Raw genomic sequence first — 19842 nt, 5'->3', positions numbered from 1 at the left:
GCAGCCGTGTGCCAGCCTCCCCCAGCACCCAGGGATTACCAGCAGGAGATGCAGCCTGGCTGAGCGCATGGGTGCACTGGTGAGCAGGCCGTCACTTCTGAGGGCTGTGACGGGAGGGCCTAGAGAGGGCTGGAAGCACAGTGTTTTCCCACACCTTGCTCCATCTAGGGCATCAAGAAAACCTCACAGAGGTTATTGATGTGGGAGGAGTGGGATGAGGGGGGTGGGGACTATATGGGAACCTCATAGTTTTTTAATGTAACATTAAAAAAAATTAAATTAAAAAAAAAAATCTCATAGAGAAGATTAAGAGGTGTTGAAAGCTAAACATTGTTTAGTAAAGGAGAAGGGAAGAGAACTACAGCAGGAAGCTGCCTGGACAAAGAGGAATGAACACCCGCGATGTAAATGAGAAGCGGGAGGAAGGCCAGCAGGAAACCCGGCAGGGCTGCGCAGGACCTGGACGCCAGGCGCAGCGCTTCGCCTGTGTCCTGGGACGACAGAGAAGTGCTGGACGGCTGGGGCCAAGCGCCCCCAGTAAGAGCACGCCTGTGCTGTCAAAGGAGTCACGCGTGCCCTCGGTGAGCAGCCACTCCCTGCCAGGCCCTGGAGATGAGCCGAGAACAGGAGTCTCCACCCTGCCCTCTGGCTGGGAAACCACCGGTCACAGCCATGTGGCTGGTGGACACAATCAGACTTCCCAAGTTAAGCCGTCCACGTCCAATTACAATGAACCGTACCATGACTTCTGGGTCTTGAGTAACATCTTTATATCCTGACGGATCTAGCACCATCCCACAGGGGTCGGTGTATAAGCCGTGAATGTGAAGAACTCCGTATCTTATGTGTCCTCTTGCCCACTGAAGGACCTACCAAAAATCAAGCCGAGAGAAAAATAAAAAATAAAATAAAAAACTGTTATTGTTTGAAACAGATAGAAGAGGAAAATACCTAACTCAGAGTCACAGTTTTCAAATCTACATTGGTAATATTAAGAGAGACGTTTCAATTTATAACTTCCCCGTCAACACATAAAGGAAGCTCAACTGTTGTCTGCGCTAGTTATTCCTGGAATATCATATCAGAAAGAATGTCAAGGACCAAGGAAAGGGTTACAGAATGTATCTTTAGCATCTGCAATTACAGCTGTTAAGAGTGATTAAGGGGATTCTTGGGACTTTCACTTCTAAGTTACATGTTGTAATTACTGTGGATTGTTTTTGTCACATAAACTTATACGCATATAAAGAACTTTGATCAAATGGCCAACTGTAATCATGTCCATTTAAGTAGAATCAAGGACCTTAGGAGTCCCATCATGTATCGTCACCCCAGGGAACTGTGCACCTGCAGGCCTGACACCACAGCTCTACTCCTACAGAATAGGCAGCAGTAGCATTCCTGGTACGTGGACTTGCAGTTTAGCTCCAGAGTTTATTGACAATGTGTGCAACGCTGAGCAAACTCAGGGCTGGGATTCACTTGCTCAGCACTGCCACTGGGTGTCCTACCACGGGTCACCGACGGCTCAGGAGGCAGACCATCGCCACCAACGGCCGCACTAACCATGCCTTCCCCAAGTCTGGCCCGTGTACATGCTCACCTCCATCATTCTCTGTCATAAGGTAAAGGTAAAAAGTCAACGAGGGCAAATCACGGGATTCTGAGGCAAGAGACCTGGGAGTGTCTTAAATAAGACCATCTCTGTGTGCTGCAGTCTCCTTGTGCACATGGGGGATGAGCACCTTTCCCCAGAGTAAACCAGGTAACAGAGGCAGCATGAGTTATTAGTCACAACACAAACCCTTTAAGCAAATACACAAAGGTCTTGAACAAACCCGTCCTTCACACAGGAAATACACGTAGTCAGTAAAATGGAACTACGTTCAACCCTACAGGGAAGGGACGTGAACATTTTAAATCTTCACCTAGCAAATGGGTGAAGAGTATCTTGTTTTGTTTTTTAGATATCATGCATTGACAAGATGAGAAATAGGTACTCGCATACACAGCTGGCGGGAGTGCCAACCCTTCAGCCCTGAAACTCTGCTAGAAATTTATCCTAAAGAAATAAACAGAGGGGCAAAAAAAGCATAGCGATTTTTATTGTGGCATTATTTACAATAGCAAAAATATGTTAACCATCACAGAGCAAAATTATCAATTATAACTTAGTCTTCAATTTTTTTTGCCATTTAAAACCATGCTTTAACAGTTTAATGGCAGAAAAAGAGTATATTAAAGGAAAAATCAGGATAAAAATTTTATATGTAACATAATCCCAATTAGTTTTTTAGTTTTAGTTTTAGTTTTAGAGGAAAAAGCAAATTAACCCAAATTTAACAGCCTTAGGACTCTGTGTGATCTGGCTTTTCTTTCTTATTTTTTTAATTTCCCGTATTTTCTACAATGAGAATAATGAGTGAATGTGGATGAGAAAACTTTGCAACCCTGCAGGATAGAACGCAGAAAGAAAATGAGAAGGCAAGAAGAAAAGTCTAGAGAAAAGAAGGGCATGACCTCGGCCGCCAGCTGCCCCAGGGGAGGAGCTGGCAGCGTGTGACAACAGCCAGGCGCCTGCCTGACAGGAGTGCGGCCAGCCAGGCCCTGGCCTCGCTACTCACCTCCTCCAGTGAAAGTGAACACCTGGGCTCAACCCCAGCAGCACGGCCCCATCAGAGACGCTGCCTGGTGCCCGTCCCTGCCCCTCACCCCACAGCCCACACCTTGGTCTTGTCCTTCAAATCCAGAGACTCCATGGGCTTGTTCTGCTGCTGGCCGAAGAGCTCCAGCAGGTTGTCGTAGTTGGTGGTCAGGACCATGGTGCCCCTGTCCATCAGGCTGAGGACGCACTGCAGCACCGCGGGCTGCTGGATGTGCCGCTCCAGGTCGTCGAAGACCTCCATCAGGCAGTCCTGGAAGAAGTTGGGCTTCGTGTCCCCTGTGCGCTGAGAAAGGCGGAGCGGGAGTTACACACGGGGCCGCCCAGCAGCTGCTGAGCACCCACGCCTGGAATATTCCAGATGCAGCAGTAAAAAAACAAAAAGAACTACAAATCCCTGACCTCATGGAGTTTACCTCTAGAGGAGGGAGGCAGGTAAGTGCAGATATGCCACTAACACGGCCGGTGACAAATGCGAGAGGAAAATGAGGCAGAGAGGGGGTGCTGGGTAGTGCTGGGGAGAGAGGGTGGCTGGGAGGGCACTGGGGGACGGACTCTGATGGCAGGGGGAGGAGCTCCCAGAGAGAGAGCTCCTAGCAGAGCGAGAACAAGTGCAAAGGTGAGAGGGAAGAGTACAGCTGGGCGCAAGGCCGCGTGGCTGCAGAGGACCGAGGGTAAGCAACGGGGGGGGGGGGGGAGGGCGGGGGGCACAGCCAGATGGGAGCAGCCTTCTCTCTGAGCACTTGGGCGGTGCTGGTTTCCGCTGTCTTGGTGGTATATGAGATGGTGTGCTTTAATCATGGCTCCTAAAACTGGAAGACAGTGCTTCACGTCCTGATAGGCTAAGAGGAGGTCTGAGACGGGCCTCTGACAGGAGTTGTGTCAGTGGAACAGGGAAGGCCAAGCCTGCTGGAGCAGGAGAGGGGAGAGAGGAAAGCAGGAAGGAATGGTGACAGCAAGTACAAAGCTCTTCAGAAGGTTTTGCTGGAAAGGAGACCAGGGAAATGAAAGGGTCATTGGAGGGGGACCGAGGGGTCAAGAGATCTCACACCCCCCCCAAGACGACCACCCCATGCCCAGCTGGTGAAGAACCCGAGGGGTATTCGCTTATAACACCCACATCCACCTGCCCCCCACAGCCTCCCCGGCACCACGTGCCCTGGCAGCCATCCCAGCATGCCTGGTGGTCCCTGTATGCAGTCACCCAGGACCCTGGCCATCCCTCAGCTCCAGGCTCTGGGCATGCCCATTTCTGATACTCTTCCACGCTCCACGATTCCAAAACCTTCAGCTGTCCCTCATGAGCCAGAGGTCCACTGTCAGCAAACCCCATGTCTGCGTCCTCTCCCATCAACATCCCCTTCTTCCCTACTCAAGCCCGGCCCCCCATGTCCCTGGCACCCTCTCCCACAGGGGCTCTCCACACTTCTTGTGCCACTGCGCCCCCACCGGATCCTTCCATCCCCTCGCCTTAGTCACATCCCGTTGGCACTAGGGCCATCAGCCAGCACCACCTGCCCCGACCCACACTGCAGTCAAGGGGTCCCGGGCCACTGCCCTCCTTTCTCAGAGATATGTGTTCCCAGCTTGCTGCCAAGTCACTCCTGTGCACGTGTCATAATTCAAGGGGGTTCTTCTCTCCACTGCGAGGGCCCTTTTGGTATCGCGGCCTCGAAAGCCCTTCCCATAGCCTCGGCCCAGCCACCTCTCTGACCACTCCCTCCTCCCTGGCCAACTCTCCAGCAAACCTCAGCCCAGTCAGGGCCTACCAGCCAGTGACCCCTACATTTTCACCGACTCCTACTCAGATGCTGTCACTTAGTCCTTCACCAGCTTAGAGTCAGAGTTTATCATCCCATCTCTCCCTTGAATACGCTTTCACCTCCCTCTCCTCTCACTTTGCTGGAATTCCCTGGCAAAACCCCAGCCGTGGCTAGTCCAATTTCCCACTTGCTCCACGCCTGGACTCAAACTGCTGCCCCATGCTGACAGGCTGCCTGGCCTCGCTTCATCTCCTTTGTTCAGAAATCTTCAGAAACAGACAAAAGCAAAGAGACTAGTAAACGAGGCTGTAAACACTCATCTCCCAGATTACACACTCATCAGCCTCTCTGGATGTCTTCAAGAGAGACCTCACCTGGAGCGGGCCCTCAGGGCTGCCGGGTGAGCCTACTCTGTGTCCCTGGTCCATTAACTCTCCTCTCCTCTTACTGAGATGGGGTTAACAAACTTCTTCTACCAAGGGCCAGAGAGTACATGTCTTAGGCTTTGTGGGCCGTACAAATGCCAACTACTCAACTCTGCCACTGAGGCAAGAAAGCAGCCAGAGCCAGCACGCAAGCGGATGGGCAGCTGATACAAGAGAACTTCATAAAAGCAGGCAGGGGCTGCATTCGGCCTGCAAGCTAAAGTGTGCCAACCTCTGCCCTACAGAAATGGTTGCCCCTAATGAAGAGGACACCATGTTTCGTAGTCACCAGCTACAAGCATGGTCCAGCCTCTGGTAAACTAGGCACAACCAAGTGCACAACTCTGGCCAGTGAGATAAAAACAAGTGTGTAAGTGACCTTAGCGCTAGTCCCTAAGAGGGAGGAGGCCTGGCCCCTGCGCTTCTCCTCCCCGCTGGCTGGCACGTGTGCACCGGCAGGAGGTGGAGCAGCTACCTTAGTGCGTGAGATGGAAACTGCAAGCTGAAAGCAGCAGAGACACAGCAGGAGCCCAGGCCCCCAGTGCTGCCAAGCCACTGTGCTCTCTTCAGGCTGCCCAGGTTTTCACGCAAGAAATAGAAGCGTGTTTAGGCCTCGATAGCTTCAGGCCTCTTTCAATGGCAGCCTCCCTCTCCTACTCTCCCTGACAATTAGTTCATATTCGTACTGTTTTCCTGCTTTCTCCTCTATGTTCAAACCTACAACAGCTCCTGCCCATCCTGACTCCCAAATGATGACCGTGCATCTTCCGAGAAACGTAAGCCATGAAGCAAGATCTGCCGCAGACTCGACTTGCTGTCAGGCTCCCACCCCTGGGCCTCCACCCCACAGCGGTTCTCACTGAGCTCCTGCCAAGGCCAGCCACCCCCATCAGCACCGTACCCCCCCTCCTCAAAGGTGTCACTCCAGAAACCTCCTCTTGCATTACCAAATGTTTTTATTCTCTACTAGATCATTTCCATCAGCAATCAAAGAAGTTCTAATTCCTCTACCTTAAAATATTTCCTAGGTAAACTCGTCATCTGAAGAGACACAGGTGGCCTAGTTAGACCAAAGCAAACCTAAAGGCCAGCCCTTCACTGAATGAATATGGAACCAGCGTGACAGGATGGCAGCCCAGAGACAATCTCACAGGCTCCAGTTCTGCTGCCTCTGGGCCGCTCCTGACACACCTGGCATCACCCTGTTAAAGATGATGACATCCTGACAGACTAAAGGACGTGTGCTCAGCAGCCGGACTCTGCTGAGAAATGAACACAGCATAGCCCTGGAGAAAATGAACTGATTCGCAGATTTGCCACTGTGGTCCAGAACCAAAGTCACTCCCCGTGAAACCTGAAGTACTTGCTGGAAAGAGACTCACAGGGGACATCTTCCGGATTAGGTCATGGGCCACCACCAGCAAGTCTCGGTCCTTCATCACCTTCCTGCGGAACTCAGCGATGTCCCCCGGGTGCAGCACCTCCAGCTGCTCTGCAGCCTCGATCACAGCCTCAATGCAGCTCCTCCACGAGCAGAGGGCCGGGATGCCAGGGGCCACAGCTGCACTGACGCCAGTCCCAATGACCAGGAGCAGCTCCTGGGGCTGCTTCCGGATGAGGCTTTTTAAGAACTTTCTACTTAAAGGGAAGAAGAGAAAGAAAGTCCCTGTGAAGCATTGCAATGGCAAAAAAAACACAATGCTATTGGGGGGTATCAAGTGTTAGCTCAAATTCGGCCCTGAATTATACCCTGTGCTACTGGAGCAAGAAACCTGTGCATTATTCTTCTTATTTATTCCACATATTCTATTTTGGGGGGCAACTGTGTCTTATTCATCTTGAGTGTCCCAACAGTGTTAAGCAAAATTAAGTGATATATATCTGTAAATATAAAGCTCAGCAATTTTAATTCCCTTGAAGCTGTGAAGAGCTTCAAAGCTTCAAAGAGTGTAAATGCAAACTTTGGGGGAAAAAATGATTCCTGCTTACAGTGACAGATAAGAAAATTCTTGGCAAAATGCTGGTTTTTCTGCCACCTGTCAACACGAGTCATTCTATAGTAAGTGTCTCCTCATCTTGCATTGCTTCACCACAAGGCTAATCTGCTGCCTGTCTGTAGTCAAAGAATTCCTTCCTGCTAAGCATAACTCTTCCAGCCCTGGACACGATCTCTATAATGACTTGTTGCCTGGTTGGGAGACCAAATTACAGGGCATTTCCTTGGGCAGAAAACTGCCTTCTGGAATGTTTCCTTTGTTGAAGTCAAGTGTAGTAAACAGTGCTTGAGGTTCCTTCCTGACCTGTGGATTCGAGAGCAATGCTCCTACTTCGCTGTGCCCGTCCCGGTACTAAGTAACATAAAGCAGACTTGTGGCAGGTTCTCTGTGAAGTCCAGGACACTGTGTGCAGGTGTAAGAGATTTACTTGCCTTGACTTCTGTTCACTTCTCTTTGTTGTCTTTTCCACTGAATCCATCTGTGAATCCTAAAGAGAAAAATGAGTCAGAAGCAACTTCTATTTGCCAAATAAAAGTTCTTTAACTAGTACCCTGGAAGAGAGTTAAGGCTAAACTCTAGGAACTAAGAGTTTACAGAACTAAAACCAAAGGTCCTAGATCATTATTTAAATTAAGAGTCCCAGGGAAGTGGACTTGGCCCAGTGGTCAGGGCGTCCACCTACCACATGGATCCACGGTCAAACCCCGGGCCTCCTTGACCCGTGTGGAGCTGGCCCATGTGCAGTGCTGATGTGCACAAGGAGTGCTGTGCCATGCAGGGGTGTTCCCCGCGTAGGGGAGCCCCATGCGCAAGGAGTGCGCCCCATAAGGAGAGCTGCCCAGAGCAAAAGAAAGTGCAGCCTGCCCAGGAATGGCGCCACACACACGGAAGGCTGACAAAACAAGATGACACAACAAAAAGAGACACAGATTCCCGTGCCGCTGACAACAACAGAAGCAGACAACACAGAGAACAGACAACTGGGGGGGTGAAAGGGGGAGGAGAGAAATAAATAAAAATAGATCTTAAAAAAAAAAAAAAGAGTTCCTAAAAAAACATCATATATGAAAAGCATACATCCAAATGTTTCCCCAGTTACTGTTCCCATGTGATATCTCAGGCTTAGGCAAAGGCTCGGACTGAGACTCTCGGCTGCCCTTCAGATTCAGAAGGAAGACGAATGTGTGAGGATCGTGTGGCCGACTCAGCACCAGCCATTTCCATGCTATGACTTTTCTGGAAAAGTGTTCAGTCCACTGTGGAGAGTCCACATGAACCCAAATGACACAATACAAAAGAAGAAAGTGGCAAGAGGCAAGATAAAGTCAAGACATGCTGTTTTTCAGAGGACATGCTCTCTGTGGTAACAAGTATTACACTGGAGCTGGAGCCTGACCAGCTCCCCAAGTCTGAAAACTGAAGCCTAAAGAAGTACTGAAAGCATAATGTCAAGTCTGATGATGCTCTTTCACAGTGTGTAACAAGTTTCACAACAAGGCAAGGAGGTGGGGGAGTCCTGCATTGGGACCCCGTATGATGATATGAATGTTTGTTTTGTAAGTTCACAACTTTCACTATACATTGATTGCTTATGTATGTTTATGAATGAATGATACACTTCAATAAAATTTTATTAAAAAACCCAAAAAGTCAAACCTTAGCTTACCTAAAACAGCAATCTCTAACCAGCAAGTTCTCTATCACCAAACTATCTTCATATTCTACAACTTTCCAGAATTACATTTTTTACCTAATTTTAGAAGTAATACCTACTGGGGACAAGGAAACACACAGAAAAGTTAAAAAAAAAAAAAGCCTAAATAGCCCACAATCCTATGACCTATAAACAATAACTGTTAACATCTGCATATATCCCTCTAGGCTTTTAAACTTTTTACATCATGAGATTATTGTGCATATCCCACTTTTTTCATGTAACATAATAGAACCATTTCCCTGATATTATTAAAATCTATTCATAAACCTAAGTGCAACGGCTCACGGTAGAGAATTCTAACCCCCCTCAGAATAAGGTCACCAAAAATAATTTTGCAGCCCAAGGCAGGAAGGTTTAATCAGGGTATACAAATCACTAATTAGCTTTAAGAGCTAACAGGGACCCTGAAGATTATCCCCTGAAGTGGCACACACAGCTCTGCATAGGTGCATCTGTCTGCTGTGGCCCCTGGGAAAGGGTCCAGAGCTTCCATGAGACTCCCAAAGGTGCCTGTGGACTCCCAGACATGGGCTGGCGAGGAGGAGGCGCCTTCCTCCAGCACAGAGCTCCTAGGCCAGGGTCACAGCGGGCCTTTGCTTGTTCCAGCTTTAGTAGCTGCCGAGATCTTCCGTAGGGAAGCCAGCAACTTGCGGGCCGCCCACTGCATAACGCAATCCCTGGCATACGCAGCCCTGGAGCCGGCCCTGAGATTTCAACCACCACCACCTCCTCGCCAACCCCGAGTTTTACCATCTATGAAATATTCATTCTTACCAAAGCTGGGAACTCTCCCACACGAAGGGCATGAAAGGTACTCTGAAGTTCAAAGTGCTAATTCAAAGAGCTGCGGCTCTGGCCTGCCGTGAAGCTGCCCCCTGCAGGGCGGACAGGAGATGGGATCAGCAGACTAGCCCAACTGCCCACCCTGCTCTCCTAGAGAAGCCACAGGGCCCCTTCCTGCCTATGGGAAGGCGGCATTTAGCCCAGCCTGCCCTACTCCACAACATTTTAGAATATTTGTTAGACAAGCACCAACAAATGACTATTTAAAAAAATCAAATGCCCAAAACTGTAACCATGGTAAAGAACTTGAAAATTTGATTTCTAGTTCTTCTGATTATTGTTCAACTGATTTTCATTTTCCAGATATTTATGATTATAGTTAAAAATTCGAAACCTAAATATCACCGCTCCATGTCTGCAAAAAAAAGACTAAATTAAACTTTTGCAGGCTGGACCCAACTCCAAAATTAAATGATTTTCAAGGTTTTCCAAAAGAACAATTTATCACTATGGTACAGAACACTTACACAACAGGTCGGAGCAAGGGCCCTTGTGTGGCTTGTTGCTCAAAACCAAGGGCTCCCTCCTCAGCCTGAGTTTGACAAAGGTCTGGATCGGATGCCTCAACAGCCTTTCAGACAGAATCACACAGACGCCAACCCCCAGCCAGATGTGCCTCTGGCCTGCAATACTGATGTGTACTTTTAAGGATCAAAGCAACCAAAGATGTACCCAATCATATTAAAACTAAACCCAGTGACTCCAACGATGAACCGCAGAATGCCCATATTTAGTCACTTCCAGCTCCTTGCAACCCTGCATGTTTAGAGATGCCATGACCTCATTTCCTGTTCTTTCAGCAGCAGCAACATTCGAGCCGATTCTCACAATAACGAGAAATTACCCCACCTCTTCCCTCGTTCTTAAGCCAAGTCCAAGTACATGATTCCCAAAGCCATGAGCTCCCCCTTTCCCACAAAGTTTCAGTAGGACAACAAGCCTTTTCAGCTTTCTGTCTCAAACGCTGCTCTTCTAAGCTAATCAGGTCTAGACAACAGTGCCAAAACCTCGCAGAGAGGCCTATTAGAAGCTGCATTTTTGGTTTCCTTGGTGCTGATGCCGTCACTAGAGTCTGCAGGCTCCAAGCCAAGTCATCATAGCAACTCGTTTTTTTCTTGAATATCTATCAGCACTTTCTGAAAGCAAAGTCAGGACCCAACACAGATTCTTATAAGCAGTTCTTTATTACTGTCTTCATTATTCTAAGCTGATTACAAGTATTTCATTACTGAGCTACAGAGTAGCGAGTCTATGCCGTATTCTTTGAATTTGGCGCTGAGTACTAAATAAATATTCATCAAACTGAGTCCAGTGTGAAAAAGAATAAACTACAAAACTATAAAAACTGAACTTGTTATCCACATAGAGCAAAACAAAGTCCCCAGCTGCTCCCCCACCCCCTGCTGTGGCAGGCTGTTAATGGCCTTCCATCCTGCCTCCATCAGGCCTCCTGGTACCCTCCTCCCTCACGCAGAGGCGTCTTATCATAGGACTTATCTGGCCAATGGGATATTGCCCTCTTGGGACTATGCCTTGCAAACCCTGGCTCCCTCCTGGGAGGGAGACCTACCCCGTGGTGGAGAATGGAGACACTCTAGCTGATGGGGGCACTAGCCGCCCAGCAAGTGACGGAGGCTCCATGGACATGAGGGACCCAAGCGAGCAAGCGAGACCCCCCGAGACCTGCTGACCAGGTGCTGACCCACAGAGCCTGCTGCTGCCCTGGGCACTAAGGTTGGAACGCTCACTCTCACAGCCATTCTAAAATGAGAGGTAGAAGGATGGGAAAGGAATGAGGCCACAGTGCTCTGGGAAAAAGAAAGTGTGGTTAGTAAGTGTCCATGACATTTTGATGCGGAGCAGGAAAAAAGGTGTTTGTCAAGAAAAATCACTATTAAAAGTGGCAAAACAAAAAGCTCAATTTAAAATTACCCACTTTCTATTACAAACTATACTTTCACTTAACTAGCACAAACCAGGAATTAGAAGCTTTAAGTCTGTGGGTTCCTCAGAACTATCCTTAGGAAAACCCCTTCATTTCTCTCTAGAAATAAGGTTGATGGGCTTTGAGTGGCACCCCTGACCGCTCTGAAGGAGGAGGCTCACTGACTGTTCCACTCAAGAGATTTCCTCTTACATGGTGGGCGGTGGGGAGGGACACACATTTATTCAGCAAGTATTCACCAGAAGTTTCCAAATGTTGATTTGAAACTCCCCTGTGGTCAAGCCAAAGAGTGGTAGAGTAAAATGCCCCAGAATTGGTGGGAAAAGACAGAAGTCACCAGGATTACAAATGTGTGGGTTCATGTGCAGCCCTCAGAACAAAGCCTGACTGTTACTAGTCCTAGGACAATGACTGCCACTGCTCCTACTAGCATATAAAAATCACCCTCCCAGGAGTAGTGGAAATGCTCAAGTCTAATCCATGTACCAGGGTGGGTCCAGAATCCACCAGCTGTATCAGGACAGCCCCACGGCAGGTCTGAGGACGGGCCAGGAGGCAAGCCCTCTTTGGCACGTGCCCCACCCTCCCCAGCAGATCACCGCAGAGGACCTGTGGCTGTGAAAGCCCGGGGACCTGGGAAAGCGCACCATCCACCCCCTTCACTCTGACTGGATTCTCACCGGGTCTTCTCCGCAGCAATCAGCTCCCCACGAAGACTTGGGTGGGGGGAGTGGAAGAAAAAGGGTGTGGTTTTCTTTGGTTTTTAGGAGGTATCAGGGATCAAACCCAGGACCTCGGATATGGGAAGCAGGCGCTCAACCACTTGAGCAACATCTGCTCCCAAAAGTAAGTATTAAAGTACATCTGGCAGTCCTATTTCTAACCACAAACAAGTAATCTGTGATCTGGTTAGTAACTACGTATCTAGTGAGTTTGATCAGCATGACTTAGTTCATCTGCTGGAAATAAGGGCAAAGTGACAAAAAAGTAAGCTTTTGAAACTGCAAAGGAGAGGCTTAGCTGAGAAAACATCGTCTCTGGAACCAAGGGTCACCACTTGTCTAACCACAAGACCTCTGAACCTCAGTTCCCAAATATGCCAAAAGGGAATTCCACCACCAACACCACTGACTGGATTCTTGTAAAAACTTAAATGAGACTACAATGTGAAAGGCACTCTCTGTCTATGAGCAATAGCCGCCTCAGCAGCCAGCCAGTCTCCCTACATCAGTGGGATTGCCAGTCAACACCGCTTTCCCAAGGCAGTCACCAGAAGTCCACAGTAATCTAAGCATGCTTCTGATGAGACTGAATCTCAGTCTTTGCCAGCAAGGGATCCTCAGGATGAATTGCTTTCTTTGATTTATAAAAAATACAAAACCTTGATTTGAATACAAGTTTAACCAATCACTTTTTATACAGGTGAAATTATTACTGAAAAGTGCTTTTTTGTAATGATCAAATTGCATTAATTGGCTTCTTGAAACCAGTACCTCCAGAGTTGCTCAGCATATATGCCCAAACCAAGGAAACAACAAAACCCACCACTAACAAAAATTTAAAAGACACATTTCCATTCAAAAGGCAGTGTTAATTACAGACACTTTTTCAAGCCCGTATTATACTTGAGGCAAAGTACTAAGCACTTTCCATGCACTAGCCCATTAAATCCCCTGGGCAGCCCTAAGAAGTGGATACTAAAATCACCTCTCATTTTATACAGAGTAAAGCCTTTGCCTGAACGTTTTCGAGGTCTGACAACAATGGTATATAGTCTTATACATTTTTCCTAACAATGCTGCTCAGAACGTCAAACAAGCATACCTGATATTTTCCTGATGACCCTAAAGCTGTGTCCATCAGATATGACATATCACACAACTCAAGTAGACATGTCACTTAATGATAAGCATGCCAAAACAGAGGGCACTGGCATGCTGACCTGCCAGCATTTATCCATCCCAAGGGGAACTTGAGATGTTCCAGAAAACAAACCTTGGGCGAAACTTGAATTAGAGAATCTTAGTGCAGGAGGGATCTTAAAGGTTATTCAGGACAGTGCCAAATGCCCTACTTTGAGTGGCCACGTGACTTGGTCACGGCTGCCCAGGTGTGAGCGGCCAGCTATAAACTAACACCCCCCACCTGCTCACACCCCACTCTCTGCTCCAACAGGTGCTGCCTGGCCCATGGGATTTCCAAGTTTCAGCTAAGGCAATCTCTTACATCTATTTGCCACCAAACCTTTATAAAGACCAAGCCAGTTTGGATGATCCGCAGTATTACCAGCTCTTTGACTCAATCAGTTCTCCAGAAATGCTGGGAGAGAAATAGCCGCCATTAGGATGTGTAAAGGCAGGAAGCAGCCTCGGCAAAACAAGCAGCTCATCTAGGCTTGCTCATCACGCCACTGCCCGTCAACTTCAGCAGAGAGCAGAGAAGGAAGGCTGACGGGGAAGCACCACCGCCACTCAGAGGGCCTCAGGCTCAGGCAAGGAGGTGCTGCCCACTCCTGGGGGAAGCAACCAGAATGCAGTGGAAAGAGCCCGGCCTGAGAGGCTAACCCAGGGCACAAGGCCGGCTGCACTACTTAATAGCTGGGCAACTAACTTACTCTCTGAGCCCCCACTTCCCTGACCTATGAGACAGGAACACTACCGACACCTCGCAGGATTGTCGGAGGTGTTCGGAGGGGACACATTTAAAACCACAAGCCTAGGGCAGTGGATGTAGCTAAATGGTTGGGTGCTTGCCTCCCATGTACGAGGTCCCGGGTTCAATCCCTGGTACCTCCTTTAAAAATAAAGTAAAATAAAATAAAATATATAAATGCATAAGTCTGGGTGTGCAAAGGCAAGTCCTAACTGGATTTTGTTCATTAAAATTAAATAAAATTTTAAATCCACTTCTTAGTAACATGAGTCAGGTTCCACTGCTCAAAGCACCTGTGGCTGGGGAGTGGTTAGGCAGATACAGAACATTTTCATTATCACAGAAAGTTCTACCGTACAGCCCTAGGCTAGCATCTCCCTCTCGGGACCCAAACAGAAGTCCTGTAGATTTTCCTTCCAAATCACCCTCTAATCCACACCCTCTGCCACTACCTTAAAGCCCTCACAACTTTTTTTTAACAAATCAATTTTATTGATGCATATTAATAATCACAGTTTCATGCCCTGACCCCTGAAAGCCCCTCTGCTTCCAGTGTCAGCCCCTCTAATCCCACACTGTCTTCAGAGTGACATTTCTGATGCAACACATCTGAACTCGTCTCTCATCCACCTCCAGTTTTCCATTTCCTGCAGGACAACCAAGTCGAGCATCCAAACTCTTTTTGATCAGGTTGCATCTCCCGGAACCAACCTCCACTCCACCCAGCCATGCCGCGAGACAATCTCCTGTGGGGGTGCCAAGCTCCCCGTGACGCACAGGCAGACGCTTCGCCTGATGAAGTGCAAAGGTGGCCCCATGCCCTGCTGGGAGAAGTACAAAGACTTCGCCTACAGGAAGTAAGAAGAGCTCACTGTCATTGCCCAGGCAGGAAGCTGTAGGCTCTGACAGGACTGAACACTTCCTTTGGGTCTGGACTTTAAGAAGCTTTAGCCATGCTTGAGAAAGCCACAGTCCCCACTGCCACCACCTGGGTCCCTATCACCTACACATTCACGTGGTCTTGCATCCCCCCAACAGCCAGAGGGCTCCTTCAGAAACACACTCACCCACCCTTACTCACTTCACACCTTTCAACAGCCTTCCACTCCCTTCAAGCCCAAATCAGTCCTCCACTGGGCTTCAGAAGGCTCGTGTGCTGTGGTCGACTCAAGGCTCCAGCCTCCATTCCTGGCACTCCACCTCTCGACCCCGGCACTCTGACCAACTTCCCAGTGTCTCCCATTCCGGTCTCCCTGCTCCCTAGCTCCTCTCCACTGGCCCACTCCTCCCGTCTGTCAGTCTCACCCGGTTCATCACCGACTCCTGGACTGGTAATTCCCAGAGAGTGCAAAGGGCAGGGTGAGCTTCAGGGAGCAAGACTGGGGTAACAGTCCCTTTCATACCAGCCTTAGAGTTGAGTTTGATTTTCATTAAGGGAGACAACACATCTCCAGCCAGCCACCAGGATAAGTCTAGGCTCCAGCCACACTTCTCCCAGATTCCAAACTCTGGTAGCCTCTGGCATGCCTCTCTGCCTTTGCCTGGAATGACCCTGGCAAACTTCTCCTCATGCTCGACGTTCAATAATCAGTTCACCTTTTACCTGTCATCGGCTCCTCTCCTAGAAGCCCTCCCTAACATTCCTGAGAATCCCACTCCCACCCCATTGGCCTCAATGCCACTGCGCTGTTACGGCCATATAAAACCACCTACTTGTCCAACCACCCTCCCCCAAAAGACCCTGAGAGCAGGGACTACGGATCTCCAGTCCCAAGTCCTGGAATCAACCAGACAGTCCAAAAAAAATGTTAGGTCCATGAATGAAAACCTCAAGATCAGAATGCAACCTGAAAGCATCCTGGTTTGCCCTAGCCCTTTGCCAGCTGGGTTCTGCATCCCCCCACCGCCTCCGAATCTCCCCGTTCTCTCCCACGGCCTGCTCTCTGCGGCCACGCCAGTCTCACCGGGGCATTAAACGCTCATCCGGCCCCAGCACAATTGTCCACGCAAATGCAGACCCCAAAATCACACCCAGGGCCTGGCGCTACCGCGGCCATGCGGGCGCCCTAGATGCTCCGACTTCGTTTAGACTATGGCGAAGCGTTCACACATCCAGGGAATTCTTCCATGGACGCCCACAGGGTCCCCGCACCTCGAGGCGGCGAAACCCTGCCCCGGCTCAGCGCGGAGCAGCAGCCAAAGCCGCCTGCGGGGCCTCGGGGGGGACGGAGAGCGGGGCGCCCAGACGCCGCGCCGAGAGGCGGGCTCTCCCGGGCTCGAGGGGAGACGGCGTCGCCGGGTTCCTCCACAAAAAGGGGTGGTCTCCGGGGCCAGGGCCCTGCGGAGAGCGGGCGGAGGGTGGGGTGCGGCTGGGTGCATCCTCGGGGGAGGGGTGCCGGGGGCTCTGAGCAGGCCTGGACCGGCCGGGTCAGCCTTCACTGGCGTCAGGGGGTTCTCAGGGGGTCCTGACGGGGTCCCGGATCCCAGAGTCCTGAGGGGCTCCCCCTCACCGGCGGCGCCGTTCAGTCGCGGGTCTCGGTCGCGCTCTCGCCTCCCCCACCTCGGCGGTAGACGAGGCCTGCGCGCGCACCCGGGGCGGGAACGGGAACGGGAACGGCAGCGGCAGCCGGAGCCCGACAGGCGTTGCGCCCCGCGGCGACTCGCCGTTAGCCTGGCACGGCGCCGCCGCAAAGCCGTCCCCCGCGCGCCCGCGCTCGCCGCGCCAAGGTTCCGCCCAGACGCCAACGGCCCCCGGCGGCGCAAGGCCCCGCCCCCGCGCCCGGCCAGGCCCCGCCCCCCGCGGGGTCCCCGGCGCAGGCGCGAGCGCGGGCCGCTGGAACGCGCGCTGCCGCCCGGCACGTGGCTGCACGCCTGCGCCGGCTCCCGGGTCCCCCTGGTTCCCGCACCTGCCCAGAGGTGGCGGGCGCGCCTGGCAGGGCGGCTGGGAGCCTCGAGCGGGAGCGGGGCGTGCCGCACCGCGCCCTGCAGCTCGCGCACGCAGGCTTGCACACTCCCTCGCGGGCTGCGGCCGGCCTGACCACCGCGGAGGCGCGCTCTTCTTTCAGCGCTCTTGTCGCTGTTCGGAATTAGGTCCCCGTTACTGTCGTCCTCCCACTGGAATGCAGGCCCCGTCAGACCCGGACCTGGTCTCTCCACCCTGCACCCCCAGAAGTTAGAATAGTGCCGGGCACACGCTCGCTGCCCAAGTGCTTGGGAATGAGTAGTGTCTTCCTTGTGTTTTCTCAAGAAATAGGTTTCCAACCTCCAGAATGAGAGAACGTATTTGGAAACCATATATCTAATAAGGGTTTAATATCCAGAACATATAAAGAACTCTTGCAAGTCCACTACAAAAACAACCCAATTTTAAAATGGGCAAAGGACTTGAACAGACATTTCTCCAAAGAAGGCATACAAATGGCCAAGAAGCACATGAAAAATACTCAACATCAGCCATTAGGGAAATGCAAATCAAAGCCATTTTATATGGCTTCACACCCACTGGAATAGCTATTAATTAAAAAAAATAAAGTGTTGGAGAGGATGTGAAAAAATAGAAATGCTTGCTTATTGCTGGTAGGGATGTGACACTGCTGTTGTGGAAACAGTTTTACAATTCCTCAGAAAGTCAGTACCATATGATTCAGCAATCCCACTTCTAGAAGAATTGAAAATAGGGCCTTGGAACAGAAATTTTCCCACCTATCTTCATAGTGGCATTATTCACAACTGTCAAAAGATAGAAGCACCCCAAGTGTTCATCAAGCAATGAATGAATAAACAAAATGTGGTATATGCATATGATGGAATATTATTTAGTCACCAAAGGAAGTTCTGATACATGGGACAACATGGACGAACCTAGAAGATGTCATGTTGAGTAAAATAGCCATACACAAAAGGACAGATATTGTATGAGTCCACTTATATGAAATAACTACAATAGACAAATGCAGAGAGACAGAAAGTAGATTACCAATTACCAGGGTGGGAACGAGGATCGGGGAATGGGAAGATAATGGGTGCAGAATTTCTGTTTGGAGTAATGGAAAAGTTTTGGTAATGGATGGGGGGAACAAAGTACATTGTGAATGGAATTAATGCTACTGAGTCATGTGCTGGCAATTAGATTGTAAGGTGGTGAAAATGGGAAAGTTTATGTTGTCTATTTCTGTTTTCATTTGCTAAAAGGCTGCTGGGAGCAATATACCAGAAATGGGGTGGCTTTTATAATGGGAAGTTATTAGGTTGAAAGATTCTGAGGCCAGGAAAATGTCCAAATGAAGGCATCATTAGAGATGCTCTCTCACCAAAGGGCAGCAGGTGGCAAGGCACGTGGAGGTGTCTGCTTCTCTTCCTAGTCTCATAGCTTAGCTTCTGGCTGCTTCGTCCATGGCTTCCTCTCTTGGGCTCTTCTCTGAGCTCCCGGGTTCCCTCTCTCCGTCTCTGCAGCTTTTTCTCTACGTATCTCTGCTTTCCGTTCTCCTTTATAAAGGACTCCAGCAGAGGACAAAGACCCACCCTGGGTCACACCCAGTGAAGTGATCCAGGCTCATCAAAGGGCCCCGCACCCATGGGAATGGATTAGCTTCTAGAGCATGGTGGTCTCTGGGCTTCACAAAAAGCTTCAAACAAGCTGTCACCTACATTACCATGATTAAAAAAAAAAAAAAAAAAGAACAGAAATACGCTTCCCAGGAGGCTGAGCCTGGGACCTGCTTGGGTCCGGAGCCGGGTCTACCACTCGAGGCCTGTGACCTCTCACCCACCTGTGCCCCAGGTTCTGCCTGTAAAACTTCCGTACTGCCAGTCCCTGCCTCCCCAGTGGCCGAGGGTACTAAGTGAGGGCACGTGTGGGCAGGCTTGGCACAGGGGCACACCCAAGATTAGTTCTGATGACTCAGGTGTGCCCTTCCTTTCTCTGCCACCACAAGTCTTTCTCTTCCCGAACAAGACCTAACCGGCCCCAAAACCACTTCCTCTTCCCAGCCTTCCTGGAACCACACTCCCTGCCCCGCCCACGCCATGGTCAATTCTTGCATCCTCTTGGCATAGCCCATTTTTTTCTGCCTGGTGTTAAAGGTGGCTGTTAAGCTCCCACCCCCACCCCCAGCCCACGGAGGAAGCCCCACATCTGTCATCCGCACGGGCCTTGTGTGTTTCGGTAGCCTGTGAACATTCGGGGGCAGGGAGTCCAGAACACGTGGGGGCCGGGATCTGGGAGTGGGTTGGCAGCGTGGGTTTCGTGCACGTGGCAGGTGCCTGCGGCAGCGCTTTGCACGAGCTCCTTCATCTGGACCTCAAGCCTCTGAGGAAGGCGGCCTCATTATTATTCCAATTTAACCGACAGGGACATGGGGCACGGAGGTCACCCGGGCATCCGTGCCCAGTGCACATTTCACCACCCCTCCCTCCTCCAGCTCCCCTCCCGGGCCGCAGGATTGAAAGGCAGGCCGTGCAGTTCCTGAGCCGCTGCCCGGGTGCTGGGGACCAGGACCTGTGGAAGACAGCACGGGCTGGGCGAACGGGACTCTGGGCTGGGTGCTAGCAGGGGCTGGACCCAACGTGCAGGGGGACCCTGGGCAGGTCAGCCTCGAAGGCGCAGGGTGGTGGAACCCAAGGACATTACCCCTGGGGCAGGCTGTGCCCGTAACCCTCCCCCCAAGTCAGCCCGTCCGAGACGCAGGCTGCAAGTCACAGCGACAAGGCCGGCAGAAAGGGGCGCCTTAGGAGCCAGCTCCCCCAGCCCAAGCCCTCCCCAGCACCCCAGAGACATGCAGCTGCTCTCGGGTGGTGGAAAATCACTGAGGAAGTGCTGCCACCTGGCCACCCAGACCA

General features: G+C 50.6%; 1 protein-coding gene across 2 annotated transcripts in view; it reads right to left on the bottom strand.

The window, feature by feature from the left end:
- Positions 1 to 18451, bottom strand: part of FAM118A (family with sequence similarity 118 member A) — a 35842-nt gene extending 17391 nt beyond the window's left edge. Inside the window, exons 1-5 of one of the 2 annotated variants that reach the window (XM_023587368.3) lie at positions 18315 to 18451; positions 7279 to 7334; positions 6233 to 6485; positions 2727 to 2948; positions 741 to 869 (exon numbers count right to left, since the gene is read on the bottom strand). In XM_023587368.3, the coding sequence (XP_023443136.2) occupies positions 741 to 869; positions 2727 to 2948; positions 6233 to 6485; positions 7279 to 7334; positions 18315 to 18371 (717 nt within the window). In that variant the 5' untranslated portion in view covers positions 18372 to 18451. Of the gene's footprint in view, positions 1 to 740; positions 870 to 2726; positions 2949 to 6232; positions 6486 to 7278; positions 7335 to 16514; positions 16734 to 18314 lie in introns of those variants that run through there. The other variant, XM_071219106.1, reaches the window with a different exon arrangement.
- Between the last annotated feature and the right edge of the window lie 1391 nt (positions 18452 to 19842).

This window comes from Dasypus novemcinctus, chromosome 12 (assembly GCF_030445035.2).
Source record: "Dasypus novemcinctus isolate mDasNov1 chromosome 12, mDasNov1.1.hap2, whole genome shotgun sequence".
Classification (NCBI taxonomy): domain Eukaryota; kingdom Metazoa; phylum Chordata; class Mammalia; order Cingulata; family Dasypodidae; genus Dasypus; species Dasypus novemcinctus.
The sequence above is the reverse complement of the archived record's forward strand: the minus strand, read 5'-3'. Positions and strand labels throughout refer to the sequence as shown.